Source organism: Mustela lutreola, chromosome 3, assembly GCF_030435805.1.
Source record: "Mustela lutreola isolate mMusLut2 chromosome 3, mMusLut2.pri, whole genome shotgun sequence".
In the NCBI taxonomy this organism is placed as follows: domain Eukaryota; kingdom Metazoa; phylum Chordata; class Mammalia; order Carnivora; family Mustelidae; genus Mustela; species Mustela lutreola.
Genome location: NC_081292.1, coordinates 173,556,476 through 173,581,122, shown reverse-complemented (window position 1 = coordinate 173,581,122; position 24,647 = coordinate 173,556,476). Strand labels below are relative to the sequence as shown.

The following is a 24,647-nucleotide window of genomic DNA, read 5'->3' as shown; positions in this document are numbered from 1 at the left end:
GCACTACAACATGGAGGAACCTTGAAAATGTGAAGCCAAGCGAAAAAAGCCAGACACAAAAGGCCACATATCGAATAATTCAACTTATGTGAAATGTCTGAATAGGGCCTTCCACTCTGAACTTCTGAACTAAGCCACTAGCCAAAAAGCCCCATTCACCTGCTCACACGTGGACTTCCTGAGGTGAGTGAGGCTGGGCGTGAGCAGGGACAGCCTAGCCTACTCAGGATGTGTCCCCAGGAGGAGGTGACTCCAGGAAGAGGTGACCTGCTGCTAACTCACTGTTCAGAGGGATCTGGCCACATCCCTGAGCAACACTCAGTGTTTAAGGGTAGAGCTGAGACGGAAACACACGCTACGCTCTCTGTGCCTCAGAAATGACAAATTTGGGTTTTTGTTTTGTTTTTTTTTATAATGGGCTGAAATCACCAATAAGTTAGAACAGTGAAGTGCTCTGAAGGTGAAAAATGCTTTGCTTGATGCTAATAACATTTTGGCAGTGACAGTTTTGAAGATTTATCACAGCTCTTTTCAGAAAAAGTAATAGCTCCTTTGAGGAAAAACTATATTCTCAACATTAGAAGGCTTTTATAAACTGAATCCTGATTAAAGAAACTACATTTCAATGTAATCATGTATTCTGTGTCTATGACTGTGGGAGGCCCAGGGCTGGGCACTGACAGGGGCAGAGAAGTAAAAAGGAATAGAATGTAACAGTTGCTGCCCTCAACCAGCCAAGTGTGATGTGGGAGGTAAAAACACACAATGTGTGCTACAGGGAGGAGCCCAGAGAGGAGAGGCGAGGGCTGTGAGTCTCTACTACACATCTGTGCACCTTGTTAAAATTTCTTCTCCCTCTGCTCTTTCTTTCATTAGTCAGCAGACATTTACTGAGCACCTACTATGTGCCAGGCACTGGGCTAGATACTGGAGATGGGTGAGAAACAGACCAGGCGCTTGGTTCTCACATGACATTCCTAACTCACGATGAGGGTTGCTGTAATCTTGCAGAAGCAAAGAAGTAGGCCCAGAGAGGTTGTGTAACTCACTCGAGGAGCTGGACTAGAAAACAGGAAGGATATAGCAGCGTGAAAACTGCTGGTTCTAGAGGCTGTGGTCAAGTGGGGACAGGCAGTGTCTACACCACAGGGCAGATGGGTCAGGGTCTAGACCACGAGGCTGACTCTAGCACCTGGGACTCACGAAACCTCAGGCAACAAAGCAGGGTGTCCAGGAATCTTTTTCTGGACCAAACAGTATGACGCTGGAGCTGGATGGGAAACAAACAGGGGAAACAGCCCATGTTCAAGGTCTAGTTGGTTGGGATTGAGATCTGGGCGTTCTGTCTCCAGAACCTGTGCTCTTAAATACTATGCTGTAATTTTAAAAATAAGAGACCCTTCTGACTCTGTCCCTCACATTAGTTTGCCACTAAACTTGTCTTTATTAAGTCTCACGGGTGGCCCCAACCTGTTCACCTCATCAAGCCCAACCAGTGTCACTGGGGAGTTCACAGCTTCTTGTCACCTGAAAACCAAGCGGTTACAACGATTTCAAATACGATGCTATCCTTCAGAGTGTCTGCAACTTCTAGCACCTTCAGAGTGTCTGCAACTTCTAGCACCTTGCTTCTGTCCCTGCATGTGGTCTCTTAGAGAGGTCTCAGAGCTTCCAGTGTCATGCATATCCTTCCTCAGACTACAATATGACAGGAAATAACCTTTTCTTGGGAGCCACTGAGGTTTGGTGATTGACATATTATTCCAGTACAGTCAAGTGTTACCCTAAATATTCTTGGCCAAGCATGTACTGATTGCAGTGAGCAGCTTATTGAGAGGCGGAGCTAGACGCTAGAAGGGGGTGGGGCTTGTCCCACAGGGAAGGAGAATGGAGAAGGTAGAACCCTGCTTAAGAGAACAGCTGGGCAAAGTCGAAAACTAGATGAGCAAAGAGCGAGGGTACCAGGGTAACCTTTCTTATATCTCTTCTAGCTCAGAATTAGGATCTGTTCTAGAACATGAGAATGAATGGAGGCCCTGGGGAAGGGAAGCACACAGACCCAGCTCTGTGAAAGGCAAGGAAGGAAAGCTGCTGGGAGTCGGGGAGACCCTGACAGAGGCTGGATGGTGGAGAGACCCCAGCCCAGGCAAGGCCACCTCAGGAAACAGAAGGCAAGTACTGCAGGTTCAAGGACAGCAGGAGACACTGAGGAAAACTGTGGTTCTATGACTGCTTTACACTTTTATGAAATGAGAAAGGACTCCTGGATAGATGGATTTTCTCACAAGTGGCGAACTCCAAGCAAACCACATGCTGTTCAAGTACCTCAGGGAACTATGTGATCAAATGTCAGTGCAGATTATGTATATTATTTTTTAAAGTTGTTTAAACTGTGACCAATGCACAAAAGTATCTATACCTTTTTTCTAAAGATTGGAAGTTTTAAATGTGTGATATTCAGGATATAGGACAACCATTAGAAATAGCTTATTAGAACCATAATTTGCTGTTATTTACAAATGTGGTATTATCAGATAGCTTTGTTCTTGTAATAGAAGAAATAAAAGATGATCATTTTGTAAATCAAGATCAATTTGCCTGCTGTCTCCTGGGTTCCTGATGAGTTTACTGGCAATCACCAAACCATCTCTGAGTCTGTCTAAGTAGAATTATCAAAATTCATATTCTTATAATACAACTCCCTGGCCCTGATGCCAACTGAGAGTCAAAGTATTTTTTATTGTTATTGGTATTATTAGAAGTCCCAAGGAATATCCTATATACACATATGCGCCACCTAGGCAGGATGTGCTATTGACATGGGAGATGTTAAGTCGTCTTAGATGATAAAGGTGAAGTTCTTTTCCCCACTAGAAGCAAAAATCTGAACATTTCAAATCAATGGCTAAACCTTGACAGTGAAGAAATGCCTGAGAGTCCGCACAGTTAAAAGTGTATTAGGCATCCAGTTATTCCTACTTCTGTTGGAGGCTTAAGGAGGTATAAGGTATAAGGTATATGGAGGTATAAGGTATAATATTCCATATTGATGCAAATGGGGTACTTTCAAAGAAGAAGAAAAATAAAATTATAGTAGAAGATGAAATCAGATCCCTTTCTCAACACATACAAAAATAAATTTCATTTTAATTAAAGGTTGGCAAAAACCAAATTTTGAAATGCTGGGTGAAAAATATAGATTAATGTCTTTTAACTCTTCAAGCAAAAAAATATTTTCTTAAACGGGATAAAAATGTAGTAACTAGAGAAGTAAACTTTGCAAAACATAGTAAGAATGTCCGCGCATCCAAAGACCCTGCAAAGTGAAAAGACAACATACAAACTTGGAGAAAATACTTGCAATTCATTCAGCTGACAAATGGTTAGTATCAAAAAGAAACAAAGGACTTCTACCAACAAACAAGGACACAGACACAGGAGCAAGAGACAGAAAGATAGCATTCCATAGGAAAGACACACACAGGTAGTAACAACATGAAGAGGAGCTCAGTGTCATTAGTGAACCACAAAATACAGAAACCACCCTGAGATACCTTTTCATACCATTCCATTAGCAAAAATTAAAACTTCTGACATTACAAAACATTGAAAAGGATATGAATTCACAAAACCAATTATGCATCACATGTCCGAGTACTTATTAGCACAACCACTTGGGAAAAGAATGTGGTGTGACCTCCTGTAAGTGATAAGTTACATAGCCTATGTTCCAACAATTCCGCTCTGAGGTGGATACCTGAAACAGTTGTAAATACGTACATGACAGGAGACACATACACAGATGTGCATCATTCCCTGTCCACGGGCAAATAGATGAATGGAACTTTCCATAGCAGCCCAAAAGAATGAACTCAAATACCAGAGAATTACACACACAACACCATAACAGCATTCACACATGGTGCTGTTTTTATAAATGGAAAACAATTAAAGCAAAACTAATTCCTTCTATAAAAATTTGTAAATATTAAAACTTTATAAAAAGGGAAACAAAGGACTAATCCACTCAAGGTTCAGAATGATCAGGACCCCTAGATAGAAAGGGGAAGTCAGGGAAGGGCTAGTGAGGAGACTATATGATTAGTTATAGGGTTGAACTTCTGGTTTTGAAGCTGATTTCACCAGTGATTATTACATTATTAAAAGAGCTAAGTAAATATATAAAAAAGCAGGCTATGGACAAGATGAGAGAGCGTCACCAACCCTGCCTTATGACCCTTCTGATTCAGTGCACATGAGTTCCTTTCATAAAATGGAGACATGCCCTTTAAGAACAGACTTGGGTAAAATATCAAACTGAAATCATTTCAGTCCAAACAGTGACAAGCTCCACCTACCCACCCGACTGAGACCATTTATAGAAGGTTCTTTATTTGTTCTGACATTACTTATAAAAGAGAAATTGAAAACATCTTAAATATCCATCACTAGAGGAATGGTTTAAAACACGAGGCCATGCCCCTATGCTTCCATTAATTCACCTTATCAACACCTTGATTGAGCTCCCATGATTTGTCAGACCCTGTGGGATACAGTGATGAGCTAGATTGATTCAGGCCCCACTCCCATGAGGTTAACACTGGTGGGGAAGACAGGCAGTCATCAAAAGGTCACACGTGTAAATGAACACTGAAAACAGATGAAGGCTGTCAAGGCAAGGACCACACAGTTATGAAAGGAGAAAAGGGAGGGAACCCAGCTTGAAACGCTTAGTGAGGCTTCCCAAGGACAGGTGGCATTTCACAGAGGACTGAAACAAAAACCTGGGAGTAGTTACCCAGGTCAAAGGGAGGCAGAAGGAAGAGCCATCCAGGCACAAAGAGGAGAGGTGGGCCCACAGCTGAAGGAGCAAGCTCGGGCTGTCAGGGACAGGAATGGCCAAGATGGTCAGGCCCAGAGCAAGGTGGGCAGTGGGGTGAGGTGGGGCTGGAAAGGGGGGTAAGGGACAGATCATGGACCGAAGAGCAATGGGAAGAAGGGATTGAAGTAGGAAGGCAATCACACCAGATCTGCAGAGGAAAATGATCACCTGCCACCAGGTGGAGAAGAGAGGATATGGGGACAAAAGGGGGGCTCCCTATGGCACAATCATGCTGGTTCAGCATGTAGCACAGTCAGGAGTGTATGGACAAGCAGTGGGAGATGACCTCAGCAGCACAGACAAGGGGTAGAGGTAGCTGGCCTGGGGGTGGCGGTCATGGGGCTGTGGAGAGGGTTCTGGATTTGCGAGGTCTCCAGATGGTCAAATGGAGAACACTTGGAGGTAGAAGGGGTGTGGACAAAGAGAGAGGGAGGCACCTCAAATGACTTGCAGATGTCTGTCTTATAGAACTAGAACACTAGAAGCTGAGCAGGTGGGAGGGGGGCATGATGAGCTTGGTTTTGTAAATGGCGTAGCTTAAGGTGGCCAGGGACATCCAAAGGCAAATGTCAGGTAACCAGTAGGTGAGCTTGGAGGGAGGATGATCTGGAGATACAAGTTTAGGAGACACACTGAAACAGTTAAAAATGAATGAGGCAAATCTGTACATACTGACATGAAAGGTTCTCTACGATCTACTATAAATGTAATATACATGGAATAAAGCAAGTTATAGAACAATTATGTATACTGTAACCATGTTTTTTAAAAAGCATATAGAAAAATACTTAATTATCTGGTGTGCAAGAGAAATACACACACTCACCCAAAGATACACACACACACAGGTTTGGAAAGAATATACCAGATTACTAACCTACCCCAGTGACTGACTGATGCTTTGGATTGGGAAAGATGAGTGAAGAACTTTCAATTTTTGTCTATAAACTTTTACACCTCTGTATCCTGTTTCTTAAAATAAAGACTTCATCACTCCAACTGTCCCTTTACTCCATCCCTCTGGCTTTCCCCAACTCCTACAGCATCAGGCAGATGTTGGCAACCAGAGATGAAACAGAAAAAGGAACGGTGATGCCAGTTTTGCATGTTATTTAATGGTTAAAAAAAAAAAAAAAAGGAGGAATTTGGTATTTGCTTTTAAGTTGTATCAAAATAGCTATATCAGAATGTTCATTGGGAAATGCCATTCCTGCTCCTTGAGTGTTAACAATCGAGTTGGCTAAGCAATAAGTCAATTAAGATGACTGCAGAGCACAGAAATCTGGGGGCACTAGCTTGTGCTCTCCTACTGGTTGCCCATTGGTCTCCAAGTAATGCCCACCAATCCTCCATACTGATCAAGGAACACTGAAGACCTCCCCCACTGAGGAGAACAGTGTACTTGGCCTAATGAACATACACGAACAAAAGGAAATTAACATCAATGGGAAGATGAGGTGGCTTGACACAGCAACCTGCACAGATTGTCCTGGAATTTTCTTGTTACTGAGCGTCATCACCCACACAGTCCCAGTCCACACTTGGTATATATTTGCAGAACTGTTTCTGAAATGTCCAGACCTCTCTTTGACCAAACATATCATTTCCCAAGATAAAAATGGTGGACCGCGAAGACAGAAGCATCCCGGTGTCAGAAAGCCAGCCAAGGAACAGGATGTCTATCCCCATGTGAATTTCACTCTTCCATTCCCAAGCCTGTGAAGCACAGCCTGAGACAATCTGTAAAAATTTAAAGTTGCCTTGTCTAGCAGCTGGACAATATGTTACTTAGCCACCCTTAATAAGTGTACCTTCTACAGAGAGATCGATAATAACTCATCTATGGAAATCATACCAGCAAGGCAGACGCAGGTAAAATTGCTCCCATCTTGCTTCTCATTTGCATCCACACAGCTGGCGTTATTCTGACACGGCTTCCGCTGGCAAGCATCAAATTCTTCACAGAAGGTACCCACGTACTGATCCTCACAGGTACAGGAAAAAGTTGCCTAAAACACAAGCATACCATACATGTTACATGAGACCTCTAAAATGTACGCTTTGGCTGGAAATCCCAAAGTTCAAAAGCCTCGCTCCCTTTTTTTTTTTTTTTTAAGATTTTATTTATTTATTTGACAGAGAGAGAGATCACAAGTAGGCGGAGAGGCAGGCAGAGAGAGAAGGGGAAGCAGGCTCCCTGCTCAGCAGAGAGCCTGATGCGGGGCTCCATCCCAGGACACTGAGATCATGACCTGAGCCGAAGGAAGCGGCTTAATCCACTGAGCCACCCAGGCACCCCGCCTCGCTCCTTTTTGTAATTATACCAATACTGAATGCTGGAATCATGTCATTTATATTTTGATCTGATCAAAATCATAGCTTTGAGAGAAATGATGTATATTCCCTTACATTTTTTTTTAAGATTTTATTTATTTATTTGACAGGCAGAGATCACAAGTAGGCAGAGAGGCAGGCAGAGAGAGAAGGGGAAGCAGGCTCCCTGCTGAGCAGAGAGCCTGATGCGGGGCTCCATCCCAAGACCCTGAGATCATGACCTGAGGCGAAGGCAGTAGCCTAACCCACTGAGTCACCCAGGCGCCCCTTGTCTTACATTTTAATTTCATACATGTATTTTTCTCATTCTTTCTTTATTGACATTTACCCCGACCATTTTCTGTCTTGCTAGAGCGGATGGATTATTCTCCAGCCGTGAAACGAGATGTCAGCCAACCAGCTCAGCTCCTGTAGCATCCACAGCACTTGTAACAAACACCTCCTCAGATCTCCCGCCCTGACCACCTTGCAGAGCCATGCAGGGAATTTACTGAACCACCTTCTAAGTTACCTTCAGCGTCAACACACAGCTATACAGACAAACTGAGTGCAAGGGAAGATTAAAAAGAGTATAATTCTAGTAAATGTCTTGTTTGGTTTATGGCGTTCCTGCTATCTTAGTGAAAGACCATAACTCAGACCCAGAGCACTGCATTTGGTTGGAACCTTCATTCCTGAGATAGTTGTAAAATCCAAATAAAACAGAGCCTTCCTGATCTTTTCTTCATACTTAATGCCTGGGGGTGGTGACCATCTGAAACAAACAAACAAACCAACCACCCACTAATGGGGCTCCAAACCCTGTGTGAAGCAATGTAGGTTGTTACTGCAGAGGGCCTGGAAGAAGCAAAGGAGAACGGCATAAATAAAACAGAATACTTAAAAAAATCAAACAAAACAGAAAACCGCATCCTCCCAGCACTCCCCAAGCCTCCACATCAGGCAGGAGTTCAAATCCCTACTGGTCCGAAGCCCCACCCATAACTTCTCCCCAACCCACCCTGCCTCCCACCTCCCCCTCCCCAGCCCCAGTCCCCTGTCTCTAATCTCAGAGACTCTCCCCTTCTTCTCCAGGTGTTGTTAACTCAAAATCCCCAACCAGGGCCCTGACCCCCCAGGCATGCATATATATATATATATATATATATATATATGTATTTATATATTAAACTTGATTGAGATACATATATATATATATATACACACACACAAAATATTTTCCTCATCCTTTTCCTGTAATACCCATCAAACTTGCTAGCAATCATGACTGGTATATAAAATGCTTGAGTTCTATTACTGGTCATCACACTGAGCCCTCAATTGGTCATGTTTTTACTTGATGCTCTTGGGTTTTCTAGATAAAACAACCACCCCCCCAAATTGTGTGCCAATTGCAAATAATGGTAACATTCTCCGCCCCCTCCCCCAACCCCGGCCTTTTCCGGCCCTCATGGTTTCATTGCTGGTTCTTCTAGAATAAGCTTGATTTCAAAGGGAGATCTGTAGAATTTATCACTAAGCAGAAAGGTAGAATGAGGAATGAATTTTATCAAATGCCATTTTAGCTTCTTAAAAAACTGTATCTATTTCTTTTTATCTTTGTCTAGCAATATCTGACTGCTTAGATGCCCTAGACCTCACTCAACCTTGCATTCCTGGAAGGAAGGCCCACAGACACATTAAGCAAAATTGTATTACGGACACAATCTATTTGTAGCTATACTTCTAGTGCTTTCCATCTAACTTGCCCCATCCCCAACAGACACCTTTTCTAAGAAAAACTGTCCCTTGCACACTGATATCATAGCTTATACTCTAACAGGATGCCACTTGCCGAAAGTGACTAAACCAGGAGTGGACAGACTTGTGACCTCAGCAACCAGTCAAGACACCTGTCAAACAATCTTTAGTTCTACCAAATGGCCAGATACTGTGTAGGTGTGTTTCTTTGGTTAACTGAATATTTTTTTGTTAAGGGAACAGGAGAAATCTTTGTAATCTGCATAATCAATTCTTCCTAAGTTTAAGAACACATTCTTCAACTATATCTTAGAAACCAGAACAGGTGGAATAAAAGCAATGGCTTTTCTTCTTCAGTTAGAGTTAAATTTTCTGCCTTCTATTTCCATCCTCTCTTGCACCTCTTTGTGGCAAACGGAAATTCCCTCTGCCAGCTAGCAACAGTTGATTCCCTATCTGCTTTTTCATGATATTGTGAGGTGGGTTTTTCCCCCCCTTTTGTGTGCATTTGCATGGACTTTGTAGTTCAAAGCTGGGAGAAGCTGCATCAAGGCTATTAGAAAGGCAGCCTTTTAAATAGGAAACTCTTTCTCTAGAACTATCTTTAAAGGAAAAATCTCGTCCTTGCCCAAATGTGCAACAGAGTACACCTTTGATATTTGCAGGGACATGTCTGGAGCCCTCGGTGTACCTGCAGATTCCTGACTGCCTTTGAAATGTAAACACTGTGCGTGCTGGCCACATACAATTCCAAAATGGGCCTCAGGATCTTCATAAATTACTATGTGTCATTATTTTTGGCAGCTGTCCTCTGAAATTTACTTGGTTTGTATCCAGCAGTTCCATATTGCAGATCAATTTCTTTGGCTATTTGGGGGATACATTTTGCATATAATTCATCAGTTTTGTCCCATGGAAAATATGTTGCTTGTGGAAATAAATTATTAAAAACACCAAATCAAATATCTTCAAGTTAGCTTTTATTAAATCTAAAGCTGAAACAGAAGCCACACATTTTGTTTGGCTTTGTTTTAAGCCAGAATGTTGAAAGTAACATTAAGAAACTGTTGAAATAATTGTTTTTGACCAAACAAAACATGGAATTGATTCTTAAACTTTGAATGATGGATAAGGAAGATTAACAAATGTTTACATACCCATGACTATAAAATTCTACTTCAGTTCTTATGTATTCTGTATCATATGGTCCATAAAGTTAGATTTCTTCCTAAGTCTATTTTCTAAGAGCAATGAGCTTTCTTAAAAATATTAAGAGGTTTGTTTTAATATTAAGTTTCAAGACTTGATTTGTAAGAAGCCATGAATATTTACTAGGAAATTATGTTATTAGCATCTTTGTTGTGGGAAACTGTGATCACTGAAAGTTGTAAACTGTTATACCAACCTTAAGAAGATTAACCCACTATGCCAGCACTAATCTAGGTCCAGTTGACTTAACCAGCATAAAAGACAAAATGGACTTTTTATAATTAGTAGCTTAGTGGGGCGGGGTGCCTGGGTGGCTCAGTTGGTTGAGTGAGTCTTGGTTTTGGCTTAAGTTGTGATCTCAGGGTCTAGAGATGGAGACCCACATTAGGCTATCTGCTCAGCACACAGTTGGCTCTGCCCTTCTCTCCACTCAGAAATAAAATTAGTAGCTTAGCTAAATTACAGAAAGCTATTTCCTTGCAAAATTATTGTATATTTACATGTAAAAGTTTTTTTTAAGTAAAATGAGAAGTGACCCTCAGAGATTAATCTTAAAACCCAATGCAGAATCTCAATTTCCCCAACAGCTTGACATCAAATATTCCATTTGTACATTAATGGAAATTTCTCTGTGGTAGGAAGCTCACTTGGAGGTTTAAAAAGTTTTAGTCACACCTGCATTCATTTGTTCACCCGCACGACAAATACTGACTGAGCACCTACCATGTATGTGCCAGGCCAGGCACTGTTCTAGGACCCAGAAACACACAAATGAACAAGACTGTCTCTCAGAAACAATAATCTAGTGTAGGTGACTGATGATAAATAAAATGAACAAGTAAATAATGTAGTAAGTGAGCTGATAAATACCATGGGGGAAATTAAAGTTGGGAAGGGGAAGACAGGAGCCCTATAAGAAACAAGCCCATTAAGCCTCCTACTGTGTTTACAGTGAGGATGATGGCGAGAACGTTCTTCACCACACATCATTTTGGGCCTCCTTTATAAAGTCTTCCCCAAGAAATTCGCTCAGTTAAGTGCCAGTAAAAGTTTTGCTTGTCATAAGAGCTGATGTTTTGTCCTCAGGAACAATGCAGATCATGTGACTGCCCATTTTTTTCCTCCTTTTTGATTTGGTCACAGCATGTTCAGAGTCAACCAGAAGTTCGACTTGAACAGCTACCTTGAGCTCTGTGACCTCTATGGCTTTGTCCTCTTTCTAACTTGGAGGTTACGTTCTAATTTACATCTTCTCTTATGTTTTTGTATTTTTTAATACTCCAAGAACCTCATGAAATATGGAGTCAAATGTGTGATAAGAAAGTCCAAATTCCCCAGCATGGCACACAAGGCCCTTGACGATCTGGCCCATCTCACTTTTTCCGTTTCATTCTCTGCACCCGTCACTTCTCAGTAAAGCCTATTCGTCACGAACAAATCATCCCACAGAGACGAGTTTTCTGAGGAGTTTTATTTCTCTCTCTCAGGGTCAGAATTCATCCATTCTATCTTACTCTATCCCTTAAACAAAGTATCCAGAAAATACACTTATCTCTTGTTGGCGTCCCTGTGACATCGGTATGACCACAAAACCCCAGCTGACTGGACACGGAATCTCATTGTTTATAGAGCTTGCTGACATTGAATTATCTCCTTAATCTTTACCACCTCTGTCAGGTGGCTATTATCACATCCATTTTAGGAATTGAGAATAGTCTCCACAGGGAGGTCAGATACATTTTGGAAGGTGTCCCAGCCGGTGAGTGTAAGGTCAAGGCTTAAATGTGTATCATCGATTTCAAGCCTTTCCCATGCGTAGCTGAATATTGTCCTCTCATCACCACGTTGGTCTGTGTACCAGAGATGCACATGGGGCGCCCTTCACCCCAACTTTAAAATAACTCCAATAACTGTGGTATTTTGGTTCTGGCTCCAGATTGCATCGTTTGTCTACTTCCTCTCTTGCTGTCTGCCTGCCTTCCTTGTCGGCATCGCTGACTATCCTTTTGGTTCACTGATTCTAATTTCTTTTAGTCTTAAGAATAATACCAAAGGTGGGCGCCTGGGTGGCTCAGTGGGTTAAGCCGCTGCCTTTGGCTCAGGTCATGATCTCAGGGTCCTGGGATAGAGTCCCGCATCGGGCTCTCTGCTCAGCGGGGAGCCTGCTTCCCTTCCTCTCTCTCTGCCTACTTGTGATCTCTCTCTGTCAAATAAATAAATAAAATCTTAAAAAAAAAAAAAAAGAATACCAAAGGTGTTCAAGTAAGGTTTCAAAATTGAATAAAAATATCCTTCCTGAAGGATGAACATATCTCTTATACGTAAAGTGCCTAATGACTCCTGGGCAGACTCGAAAACTTTGATTAGACAATTTTCCCCTAGGACTTGGGGGTCCTTGACATCTGGGACTTAAGTTACACATACATAATAGATGCTCAACTGTTCACTGAATTAAGCTGACTTCATCAGGGGCTGTTTGAAATCATCTTCAAGAAGAGTCCTGCGCAGGTAAGGGGTCCTCTTCCCGCACGTCCTTGTCTATCTCTGAGGATCTCGTGTTTCGCTGAGACAGCACCACAGTCACTTACAGATTCTTTGTCCACACATTCTTACACAAGGGGATATTGGAATAGAATGTGGAGGGTAATTTCCAAGCCAGAAGGTGAGTAATGGACCCCTCAACCTTTGAGAAGGGAAAGGAGATTTTCTGAGCCACTCCTGGCTAAAGGACCTCCCGGGCCAATTTCCATTTCTGCCAGGGGCCAGCCCGCTTCCAAACAACATCTGGGCTAATTGTAGTTTAACGTATGAACATCGGCAAGGTCCAAACTCTAGCCAATGAACGGGTCATTGTTGGAGATAGGTGACACAGACATGAACGCTTGCCAAATTATTCTCACTTTGGGATAAGCTTGAGATTTTCCACAATAAGGAAGTACATTGTTTTTATTTTAAGGGTCTGGCTAAGTCCCAAGAAAGGAAAGATAAAACTTCAGAAAATGAGAATCACACTCTGCATTCTGTGTCCAGCTCCTCCCTGTGGAGTCTGCTCCTGCCTTTATGGCAGGGATATTGGAGAGAACCTTGTGTGCATGTCACGGAGCCTCCCTCGATGTTAAGTCCTAGTCCAGAAACTTCTTTCATCTCCAAATGTCAGGAAAAGTTCTGCTTGCCCCAGAGGTCTATTTGCTTTCTCCGGTGGGCAACAAGAATCAGGTAAGTCAACACCGTTGCCTCCAAACAGCAGAGTCTTCTTGAAGCTTAGCCATTTCTGGGCTAGGGAAGGCTTGGCTGCTCTGTTTCCCCAGGAGGCAGAGGCCACAGGCAGGGCACACCCAACCCAGGCCTTAGCAAGGAAAGCAATTCCTGCTTGGCAGAGCCTGTAGGTAGATATTCAGACTCCTCTAGATGAATTCTCTAGGTACAGGATCAAGACGTGGAGTCTGCTTCCTAGTAATAGAACGCTCTGTCCTCTTCCTGCTCTTTTAATGGGAGAGCTCCAAGTGCAACTGTTCATGAAGACAATTCCCCAAGTAGGGGCCTTCTGCAGACCCTTATGCTCAGAGCTTAAGCAGATTTTAGGGAAAGAAGGCCGTGAGTCCCCATTGTATCATGTAACAATGCAGGATCACTCAGATTCCAGCCTGAGCTATCCCATCACCCCAAGATGTACTGACCCTGGATCTGTGCAGATGGAGGCCGCAGGAGCCTCATCCTGGCAAGGACCTCAGCCAAGGATCTATTATTCCAGCTCCTGGGAACCTGGCTGGGTGGTCATTTGGGTCTGAAATCACATAACTGATGTTAGGAGCTAGTTGGACAGGTAGGTAGTCAGGGCCAGGGTCCGCACTGAGAAAATATGGAGTCAGGACAGTTAAGATCAAAGAGCACTGACATTCTGTTTTGCAGATTAGACAGAACCACAATGACATTCTGCTGTGTGGCCTTTGCAGAAATGACTTCTGCAAAACGTCCTGAAATAAGACAATTAACCACAAAGCATTTGTCAATATCATGGGCAAGGGGCAGTTAAGACCTAAGTTAAACCCAGGCACGCAGCTGTCAACCAAAAAAGACCTTCAGCACAGGACATTAACCTAATCGGCAGATAGATATGTGACCGAAGCCCTGACTGGCACGACTTGAGCACGCCCTGATTGCTGAAGGTAGTTCCGCAAAAAAAGCTCATAAAAACCCCTAAAGTTAGAAACTCTGGTGGCAACCCTCTCGGGGACCCCTTGCTCTCCCGGAGCTTTACACTCTTGCTCAATAAAATTGGCTTGTTGCCCCCCACTCTCCGTCTTATCTACTCCTCATTCTTTGAAACAACATGACCAAGAACCGGGGACATTAACGGAACAAAAGCCCTCTAACACTGATAGATACTAAAACCTAGATAAAAAGCAGTCATCACAGAATACATTTTCATATGACTCAGCATAGGTGAGTTATAACTAATGGGTCAGAACTAGCACAGTCTTTTAGGCAGATTTTGTATTTTACTAAAAAACCCAGATTTTGTATTTCAAAAGACAGAAAGGATTATTTGGATATAAAATTTAAGACACTATCTGAGAATTCCTATTACGATGTGAAAATCCCTACACATGCCTTTTCCTAAGTCCAGGCCATACAGAGATCCCTGGAGCCCAACCAGAGAGACAAAGTGTTGCCCCCTGCTGGGGACATTGTAAACTACCTCAAAGGAAAACTCACTGATTTACATTTTTAAAATTCTTGTCTGTCTGCTAGGTCTTACTATTCATTTACTACACATGGAATTTAAACAACATGCTCACATTGCTTATGTTATCTTATTTCCCATTAACCTTAAACACACTACCCCTCTTCTATGTGGATTCATTAATTGCAAACATAACTGCTTATTAGAAAAAAAAAAAAAAAGTAAGCTTAGAAAACATGGAGATCATCTAAATATGAAATTCAAAACTTGACATTCAAAAATTCCTAGAATTCATTTCTTTGGCTTAAATGTTAAATTCTGAAAAATAGGAACAATAATAAATGAGCCCTGCTCTTTCCTTCCAAAGGACAGCAAAGTTTACTTTATTACTCAAGGGAGAAGAAAGTAAATGTCCTTCAGGAAATTTTGTAAAAGGCTTTCCGTCTCAAAGTGGATGTATGGATTGGCAGAATGGAGACATTCAAAAGCGGTTTCTAACCATATCCTGGCAACTTCTCTGTTCTCAACAGGCTGAGCACTGCCATAATTAGGCCCAAGATTTCCACATAATCAGCCTGGATCTTCAGTTCACCAGTATCTGTGTATATATTTGATGAAAAGTACTAATCCATTAGCAAAAGTAAAGTTTGACTTAAAAAAAAAAAGTCACTGAAAATTCATCTTTTATTGAATTTCCCTATTAAAAAAACCAGCCCCATTCTACAAGTAAATGACATGCCATTTTAATTTCTTATTTTAAAATTCCATTTAGTCTTTTAGTTCTTTCCTTTGCTACATGAAAAGAAAATGGTAAAGAAAAAGCTTTAACAAAATAGACACTTTGATGTATAAATTATTGATGAGAAGAATTCATTGAAGAATAAGGATCTTTCCTACCATTTTCCTCAAGTCACCTCAGATGGAAAACCTACTTTGAGTTACTTTTTTTAAAAAGATTTTATTTATTTATTTGACAGAGAGAGAGAGCGTGAGTGGGGAGAAGAGAAACAGGCTCCCTGCTAAGCAGGAAGCCCAATGCGGGGACGCTTAATCCCAGGAGCCCGGGATCATGACCTGAGCTGAAGGCAGACGCTTAACCAACTGAGCCACCAGGTGCCCTTCAGTTACATTTTTAAGTGTAAAGCAAAGACGATGAGTGGAAACTTCTTCTAAAGATGGGAATCCGACGGAGACAGGGCAGGGTACCCAACCACCGTTTATTGAAGAAAGGCCCAGCATAAGCCAAGCACCATGCTGAAGATCACTTAATCCTCTCAACAGTCTTGCAAGATCAGAATGATTTTTCTGTTTCATAAACAGTAGTTTAAGTAGCTTGTTCCAGGTCACACAGCTGGCCAGAAGCAGTGAGAAGTGGATTTTGTCTCCTTGCAAAGATATCTCTTACAATTTAAGATACTGGAAAATGCAAGGAATTGAGTTACGAAGTATGAGGGGTGTGGTTCAAACACAAAGTACGAGGGGTGTGGTTCAAACACCATCCTGAGAAGGGGGGGCGATGGATGCATGTATGCACTGAGTGAGAACTTGAAGGAGGCTGGCTTCCAGTCTTCTCACAATCTTCGATCTGATACATCTCGGTTTCAGTCCCATGGAAGCCATAAATCCCCATTATCCTTCCCCATCTGCAAGTGACCGCATGTCTCCCTGGGGTGCTAACATCTGCCTCATGGGTTTCCTTCTTACTCTCACCACATCCATGTGCTGAGTTGCCATAATGCAGGACCACAAATGGGCAGCTCAAACAGAAATCTACTATCTCACATTTCAGAAAACCGGGAAAATCAAAACTCAGGTGTCAGCAGGGCTGGTTTCTTTGGAAGCTTCTCTCCCTGGCTCATAGATGGCTATTGCTGCCCTGTGTCTCCACAAACCTTTTCCTTTGTGAATGTCTTTGTCATAGTCTCTTCTTCTTGTAAGGGCGCCAATCACCATAATGAGGACCCAACTTATATGACCCATACGACCTTGTCTCACCTTGATTGTCTCTTTTTTTAATTTGATTGATTGACTGATTGATTGACTTAGAGAGGGCATAAGCAGGGGGAAGGGGCAAAGAGAGGGAGATAATCTCAAGCAGACTCTGCACTGGCCACAGAGCCCGACGTGGGGCTTGATCTCATGACCTTGAGATCATGACCTGAGCTGAAATCAAGAGTTGGTCACTTAACCGACTGAGCCACCCAGGCCCCCCTTGACTGTCTTTTTAAAGGTCTAATCTTGGGGCGCCTGGGTGGCTCAGTGGGTTAAGCCGCTGCCTTCAGCTCAGGTCATGACTTCAGGGTCCTGGGATCGAGCCCCACATCAGGCTCTCTGCTCAGGAGGGAGCCTGCTTCCCCTTCTCTCTCTGCCTACCTCTCTGCCTCCTTGTGATCTCTCTGTCAAATAAATAAAATCTTTAAAAAATAATAATAAATAAAGGTCTAATCTACCACTACAGTCCCATTCTCAGCCACTGGGGTGAGTACTTCAACATGTGAGTTTTGCCAATTCAGCCCAGCACGGACATGCACTCTCTCTGGCTTATTCCTCCAACTATTTTCAGAGCCATCTTCCTCAAATGCCACCTCAGTCCTTCACAAATATTTGATGCTTGCATACAGAAGTCATTATCCTACAGTATACACAACACGCATTGAACAACAGCCCTCTGGAGAGGCTGGCACTGCACGTACAGAGACATTGAAGGCATAGTTCATGTGTTCCGGGAATTGACAAGCTAGTTAGAGAAATAGATCTGTGTCACTGTCATCATCACTATCACCTTTACCGAATACCTCTCTTGAACACTCAATAGGTGCTATTAGAAGGGCTTTGAAAAATGCAATTATCCTCTCTGCAGTTGTTATCCCAGTACTGTATTTGGGCGAACTGAGGCAAGGAGAGGCTGAGTCAATTGACCAAGGTCTGCTGGCTAATAATCGAAGAATGAAAATCTGAGCCCAGGAAATCTGATTCTAGGACCTATTGAAAGAAACGACACTGAAAGTAAACCACAGCGCTCGAATACATGGGGAGACCACACAGGAGCTGCCTGCACCAGGCCCATGTTAAAGGTACAGTACCTGCTCCCTCAGAGAGAAGCCCCAGCTCCCTGCCCTGACTGTTTCAAACACTCCGATTGCTCTGGGTCTCTTCTTAGGTCAGTCCTGAGTGGCATCTTTTGTCCTTTTAGGATCTCAAGGGCTCAAGACCTTTGTCCCCATTTGACACCCAAAATTCAGAGATGGGGAGGCAGTCCAACTGTGTGATGTCCACCTAAATGACAGGTGTCCTAGCGGAAACCCTTGGGTCTGCGGTCTCCTTTCTTCTCTCCTTCCCCTTCCCTGTTTTCCCTGTTTCTCCTCATGCCCTTCAGACTCCTTACATGGGTGGTCAATTACATCCACAGCCACACCACACCGAAGCATGTGCGCCCCAGTTCCAACCTTTACCAGTCTAAGGGTCTTCCTCTGTACATGTACAACTAAGCTGGCTTTATTTTCCCATCGGACCTATAATTCTTCTTTGCCTCCGCTTCCCATCTGTCTTCCTCCTCTCTAGGTTGTTTTATAGTTTATGTACTTTTGTGGATAGGCTCAAATCCAGTCCAAGAGAGAGGTGGGCACAAATAGCAAAACACAGAAGAGCTCGTGGAAGGGACCAGTTCAGCCTTCTGTAAGGAAGCAAGAGCAATGTTTCAGCCCCTTGGTTTCCGGGCGCCTGGGTGGCTCAGTGGGTTAAGCTGCTGCCTTCGGCTCAGGTCATGATCTCAGGGTTCTGGGATCGAGTCCCGCATCGGGCTCTCTGCTCCGGGGAGAGCCTGCTTCCTCCTCTCTCTCTGCCTGCCTCTCTGCCTACTTGTGATCTCTCTCTGTCAAATAAATAAATAAAAATCTTTAAAAAAAAAAAAAAAAAGAATATATCACTCGTAAAGTAAGAGTAATTGTCCTAAACTAAACTCCTAAAGTTTTGCCTTGATTATATAATCCCTGACACCATAGAATTTGACAAAAACATTTCCTCAGTATTTGGAGAAGGGGAAAAAAAAAACCTATTTCTTCATGTTATTGTCAAAGATTTTATTCCGAGTTCCTGATCTAACGAATGCATTTCTTACTTTATTGAATGGACATGGACACAAACTGAAATAAAACCACAAAGGTGGGAAGGCCCTATCATTCATTTTAATTAAATCTTATTTCATTAAACATTGGCTGCTTTCATCATTTTAATCCTGAACAAAAGGCAGGTTATATCTAATAAATGCATTCCCCAAGATAATTAGAAAAAAATCATTTTAATAATTTCCAGGAAAAGCTCATCAAAATATCTAACTCACAGTGCCAAAAGAATTACTTTAGTTCATAGGCATGACAAATCTTGCTTGCTTTCAGACTATTTTTATAAATCTATAATATTCACATGAAATGATCTCTTCCATGGACTACTTTAATCCTCCAGGTCCAAGTAAGAAAGAAAAGTCTGCACACAGATTTTGACTATAGGAACATGAACACTGCTCATGTCTCCCTTTCAAAATTTCTTGGTCCATGTATTATATTTTAACCTTTTTTGATGCTGATAGTTTCTTTTCCATTGCACGTATGACTCTTAGAATAGGATACTGGATTTAGGGTCTTCAGAAAAAAAAGAAAATACATACTTAATTCCCCTGAGCCTCAGTATGTCTGTCGTTGGATGGGGTGATGAAATCTCATGTCAGAAGACTGTGGGGTGTGGAAGTCCTTGGGTTAAACATAGATCCATGTAAGTGTTGTACAAAAACATTAAGTTCTTGGGCATCTGGGTGGCTCAGTCAGTTAAGTGTTTGCCTTCAGCCCCTAGGCTTCAGGGATCGAGCCCTGCATCGGGCTTCCTGCTCAGCGGGGAGTCTGCTTCTCCCTATACCCTTCCCTCCTGCTTGTGATCTCTCTCTCTCTCTCTCTAATAAATAAATAAAATAAATAAAATCTTTAAAAAAAAAGAAAAGCTTCAAGCTGTCTTCCTCTTTCATGCTCATAGTCTCTGACAAAGGCCAATATACCTTACCATGTGGCTGCCATCCACGGCAGTCCTCAGTATGGGAATCAACCTCAAATAATGTTTCCTAATTATAATTTTTAGATAGTCATGTTGGAAAGGGGAAAAAAAACCCATTAGCTGGCCCAAATTCCTCTCTTTTCTGAGTAACGCATAAATGGGCTTTTGCTATGGACTAGGGCTCCAAGTCATTTATGTCATCAGATGAGTGTTTCTAGACTTTCTCAGGCTCCCCCAGAATAAAAGTAGTTTAGAGTGTTTGGCATTACATCTGTCTCAGACGACTGGCTCAAATGACGCCAGCCTCCCCTATATCTAAAACTGGGGAAAAATGAAAGCCAAACACAGGGCTCAGATTTGCTAACAAATCTCACCTCCCCGAACCCAGCTCCTTATTCTCATATCCAACACCTAGAATTATCTACTGTTCTTTCTCCTACTAAAACCAACCCCTTACAAAAGTAAGCTACTCCAGTTTTAATGACAGAGAAAACCTTAGTGTGATACCATTTTTGGGACATTTGCATTTAAATAGGAAATCAGGCCTTTATTACACAGGAATTAAGCTCAAATAACAGGTTTCCAGGCATCCCTCCAGCCTGGTGTGTCAAGAAAATTGGGGATGAAAGGACCTCCCTAGACATCCTTGAATCTTACACCAGAGGAGCAACCCGCCCCTCCTCGCCCCTAGCCCACTCAGGGGCAACTACACTGAACCAATGTCAAGTTACTTTTATTTTTTTAAAAGCATTTTAGAAAAAAAAAAAAATCAAGAATCTTCTGTTCAGAAGTAAAGCCCTTCATAATAAAAATTTCAAAATAAATGTACCTCTTTCACTATCGCTGGCAGATAACCATGGCTTTTTGTATTTTTTAGAAGATTCTTTAAACAAGACTCTCTTTGGGGAACAATTACATATTCATGAGTATTTTGGGCTAAAAGTGATATTTATCAACAGTTTTATTTTTTTAACTGCAAAATTAAAAATTCACGTAACTAAGCCGCACTTCAAAACGACAGGTAAGAAATAAGGCAGTCAACCCGTCATCTACTTATTTGTGGCCAACAGCACTCTTGTCATAGCACATGTCTTAAAAACAAAACAAATCCCGCTCCCAAATGCTAGTGTACAGAGCACATGCTAGTAACTTGGATTCAGAAATTTTAGCATCAACTTTCTCCTAACAATTATCCTTTAAAATTGGGACTCTGAGAAGGAAATTAAACATGAGTCTGGCCCCAAACGATTTCCACTACAGTCAGTCAAAGTCAGTTGTGCAAGCCAGAAGTGTTCCTGGGTAGTTCAAAAGAGGACGAGTGGAGGCAGAAACTTCCAAGGATGAGTGGATCGGAGAGCACCGAGCGCAACAAGGGTCACAGGAAGGAGGCCGGTGATGGAGGTAACAAGCACCATTTTTTTGGTTGGGTGCCATCTTTCATCTGTAAAGGACTTTACAAAACACTTTCACATAAATGATCTCATGTCAGAGTCCACTGGGATGTGTCCCAGATAAGCCCTGGTCTTGCAGGTGCCTCGACTCTGTGACATGGACCCTGTCACCATTCCCATCGTTGGGATAAGGCCCATCTCCTCCTCTTGGCTCCCTGTAAAAACCCCAAGCTTTCACAGATGCTGGTTGTACATCACTGTGATTATAAAGCTCTGGGGAATTAAGCAACTCAGTATCAGTAAGTGCCAGAGTCAGACCTTGACCTCTGATCTGCTGACGTGTCCACTGGCTGCCACAGGGCCATGAAGCCTCAGCATGGTCTATACCAATGTGGAAGTCCACACTGACCTTGTCTGTGCCAAGTTCAGGGAGAGCTCTCCTCAAACACATGAGTATCTGCTGTCGCCTTGAACTCTGTCTCCAGCTAGATGACAAAAATGATGCCATCATATGATTCCTACTGATCAAAATGAAGCTAAATGTTAGTGCCTTTGGAAGTCCTATAAAATGTTGAAATTTCAGCCCTTACTGAAATCATTTAAGTTAATTCCTGAGAGTCTTTATATCCGCATCCAGTAATTTGGGTGAAAAAAATGCCCGCATCACAGGGCTAAGGTCAGTGGAAGATCCTTTCTAATAGGATACAGCAAAGCAACTGATGGTCTACCCTGTGAATTTCAACGAAGCTGCCTTTAATGGGGTATATTTGATTAAATGGTAAAATGAATTGTTCTTTTGGTAAAAATGGAAGTATAATATTATAACTCATCTAAATACAGAAGCCCATACTTCTTCCACTTGTATTTATTTTAGCAACCTGAAAGAGCCCTACAGGCAAAACTCCTTTAAATCTGGCAGCTGTTTCTGATTTTACATATCACAACATATAGTACTTCTTTTTAATCCCCCAAATCTTGCACGTGTAAAGAAATCCTCCAAAATAGAGCAGCAAGCTTGGGTTGAAAAATCAATGAAGGGGCGCCTGGGTGGCTCAGTGGGTTAAAGCCTCTGCCTTCGGCTTAGGTCATGATCTCGTCATGAGATGGAGGCCCGCAGTGGGCTCTCTGCTCAGCGGGGAGCCTGCTTCCTCCTCTCTCTCTCTCTGCCTACTTGTGATCTCTGTCTGTCAAATAAATAAATAAAATCTTTAAAAAAAAAAAAAAAAAGAAAGAAAGAAAGAAAGAAAAATCAATGAAAATAATTCAAGCTTGGAGAGCAATGATTGGATTCCAGGATGAGTTCCCACAGTCTGTGACCTTGGCTGGTGGGACAGCATTGCCCGTCAGTTAATCCAAGTTCAAGTCAACTACTACCTTTGCCACTCACCTCGCTGAAGGCTCTCTTTCTGTCCCAGACCCCTACAAACTTCCTTCGCAGGTGGCTGCCTCATCACTTCGACTGGTGTTTTCATGACACAGAGCTCATTCTTTCCATATTACAGTTTCCACTAACTTTAATGTCCCTTGTAGCAATTTGCTCGATTTATATGACTTTGTTCAATTCTCTGTCACTGACACCATTTGAGGGTGATTACCTATGATGCTTTTCTCACCAGCTCTTACATATATACCAAATTAAACCAAAACCAGATAATGACAAATAAAAAGGACATAGGCAAAATGTGATGAAAACATGTAAAAGAAATTAAAAATTTAAGAAAAAAAAAGACTAGTAGGAAAGAAAACCCAAAATCATCCTAGTGGAGTTAGGAAAGAAAGCAGTTATTGAATTATAATGAAGAGAGAAAAAGCAAAAATTTTTATGTTTTTCTATAGCTATAGAGCTCAACACTCATGGGTCATTATATATGGAATGTATAAACGGTACTCTGTCAGCTGCTACCAGCATTTGCTGTGTTCATGTGCTTCTTTTTCCCAATGTTTCCTGCCAAAATGTCGTGACTGCAAAAACAAGATGTATAAACGGCAGTTCTGGTGTCCTACATAATTAATGACCTTTCTATTCCGGAAAAATCTGGAACGTTCTACATTTGCCAGGGCCTCTGCACACTCCTGGAAGCCTGTCACACCAGCATGCTCTGTGCCCTTCCGTCCACACTTAAGCCCTAAATGAGATCTCCCTGCATATATCATAGAATCACCTCTAAGTTTAAAACACGGCTTGAACTTTCTGCCCAGAATCACGTGGAAACCAAGTATAGTCATATAGAGTTGGAATCCTTGCCTTCACTGCGATAGCCCCTGGGGGCCTGTGGTAGCCTCCTTCCACATATCCGTTACTGAGCACCTGCCCAGTGCCAGGGAGAGCTTTCTCCTCCCCCTCTGAAGCCAGCTCTTCTGCTCCTGATTGACTTGGAAATACTCTGTTTAACTTCAGAGTTATTAAACTAGAAATTCTCCTCCACTGTAAACTTGGGAAAGAGTAATGTTGGTGGCTCAGTCAAATGCTGATCTTAGTCTCCAATGTCCGTTATGTGAAAGTTGAGTATAGAATGAGTTCACTGATGCTGATGAGTAACAGACATGCGAGTTTGGGCCAGTTTTCTTGGGGTTACTCTTAGACAAAGAAAAGGCAGTCTGCAGGAAGAAACCCACATGATGGCTCAATACGGTCTGACAGTGTTGGGGTGACACCTGTCCTGTCCCTTGGTCATGGAGGTGGTAGCTTTCTGGCCAACTGCCAGTCAAGGCAGTATCAGGGGACCATCTCTTCAGGTAAAGACCAACCTCTTTACTCTACATTCCCTAGAAATAGACCAGGCTGGCAAAGACCACCCTCAGACTGACCAGGTATCCCAGGCCCGATTCTGTCCCGGACAGAATTCCCATATGACCCAGAGACTCCATTCCTTAGGTATACACTCAGAAGAACTGAAAAAAGAGACTCAAATACTCATGATTGTGTGTTCTTGGCTGCAATAGCACAACAGCCAAAAATGGAGAATAAACTGAATGTCCCTCAACAGTAAACATGTCAACAAACTGGGGCATGGCCATATGATGGAATATTATCCAACCATGAAAGGAAGGAATTATGGACCCTGGGAACAACACAGCTGACCTGGAAGATGCTGTGTGGAGAGAAAGAAGCCTACCCCCAAAGGTCACAGACTGTAGGACTGCATTTGTATGAAATATCAAGAGGAGGTAAATCTCTAGAGATAGAATGCAGACCGGTTGTCACCAGGGGCTGGGGGCAGGAGCAGGGAGTGACGGCCGCACCAGGACAATCTCCTTCAGGAGGAATGAAATGTCCTGAAACTAGATAAATGTGTGCCAACTGAGAAAAGAGGCAGAGCTAAAATAGAACAAAAGCATTTATGGGGGGGGGGGGGGGGGGTCTCAG

General features: G+C 42.5%; 1 protein-coding gene across 1 annotated transcript in view; it reads right to left on the bottom strand.

Moving 5' to 3' along the window:
- The window catches only part of DNER (delta/notch like EGF repeat containing), a 315,989-nt gene that overhangs the window by 102,015 nt on the left and 189,327 nt on the right, over window positions 1-24,647 (bottom strand). Inside the window, exon 6 of the mRNA XM_059167803.1 lies at window positions 6,738-6,891. Coding sequence (XP_059023786.1) covers window positions 6,738-6,891 — 154 coding nt within the window. The remainder of the gene's footprint in view (window positions 1-6,737; window positions 6,892-24,647) is intronic.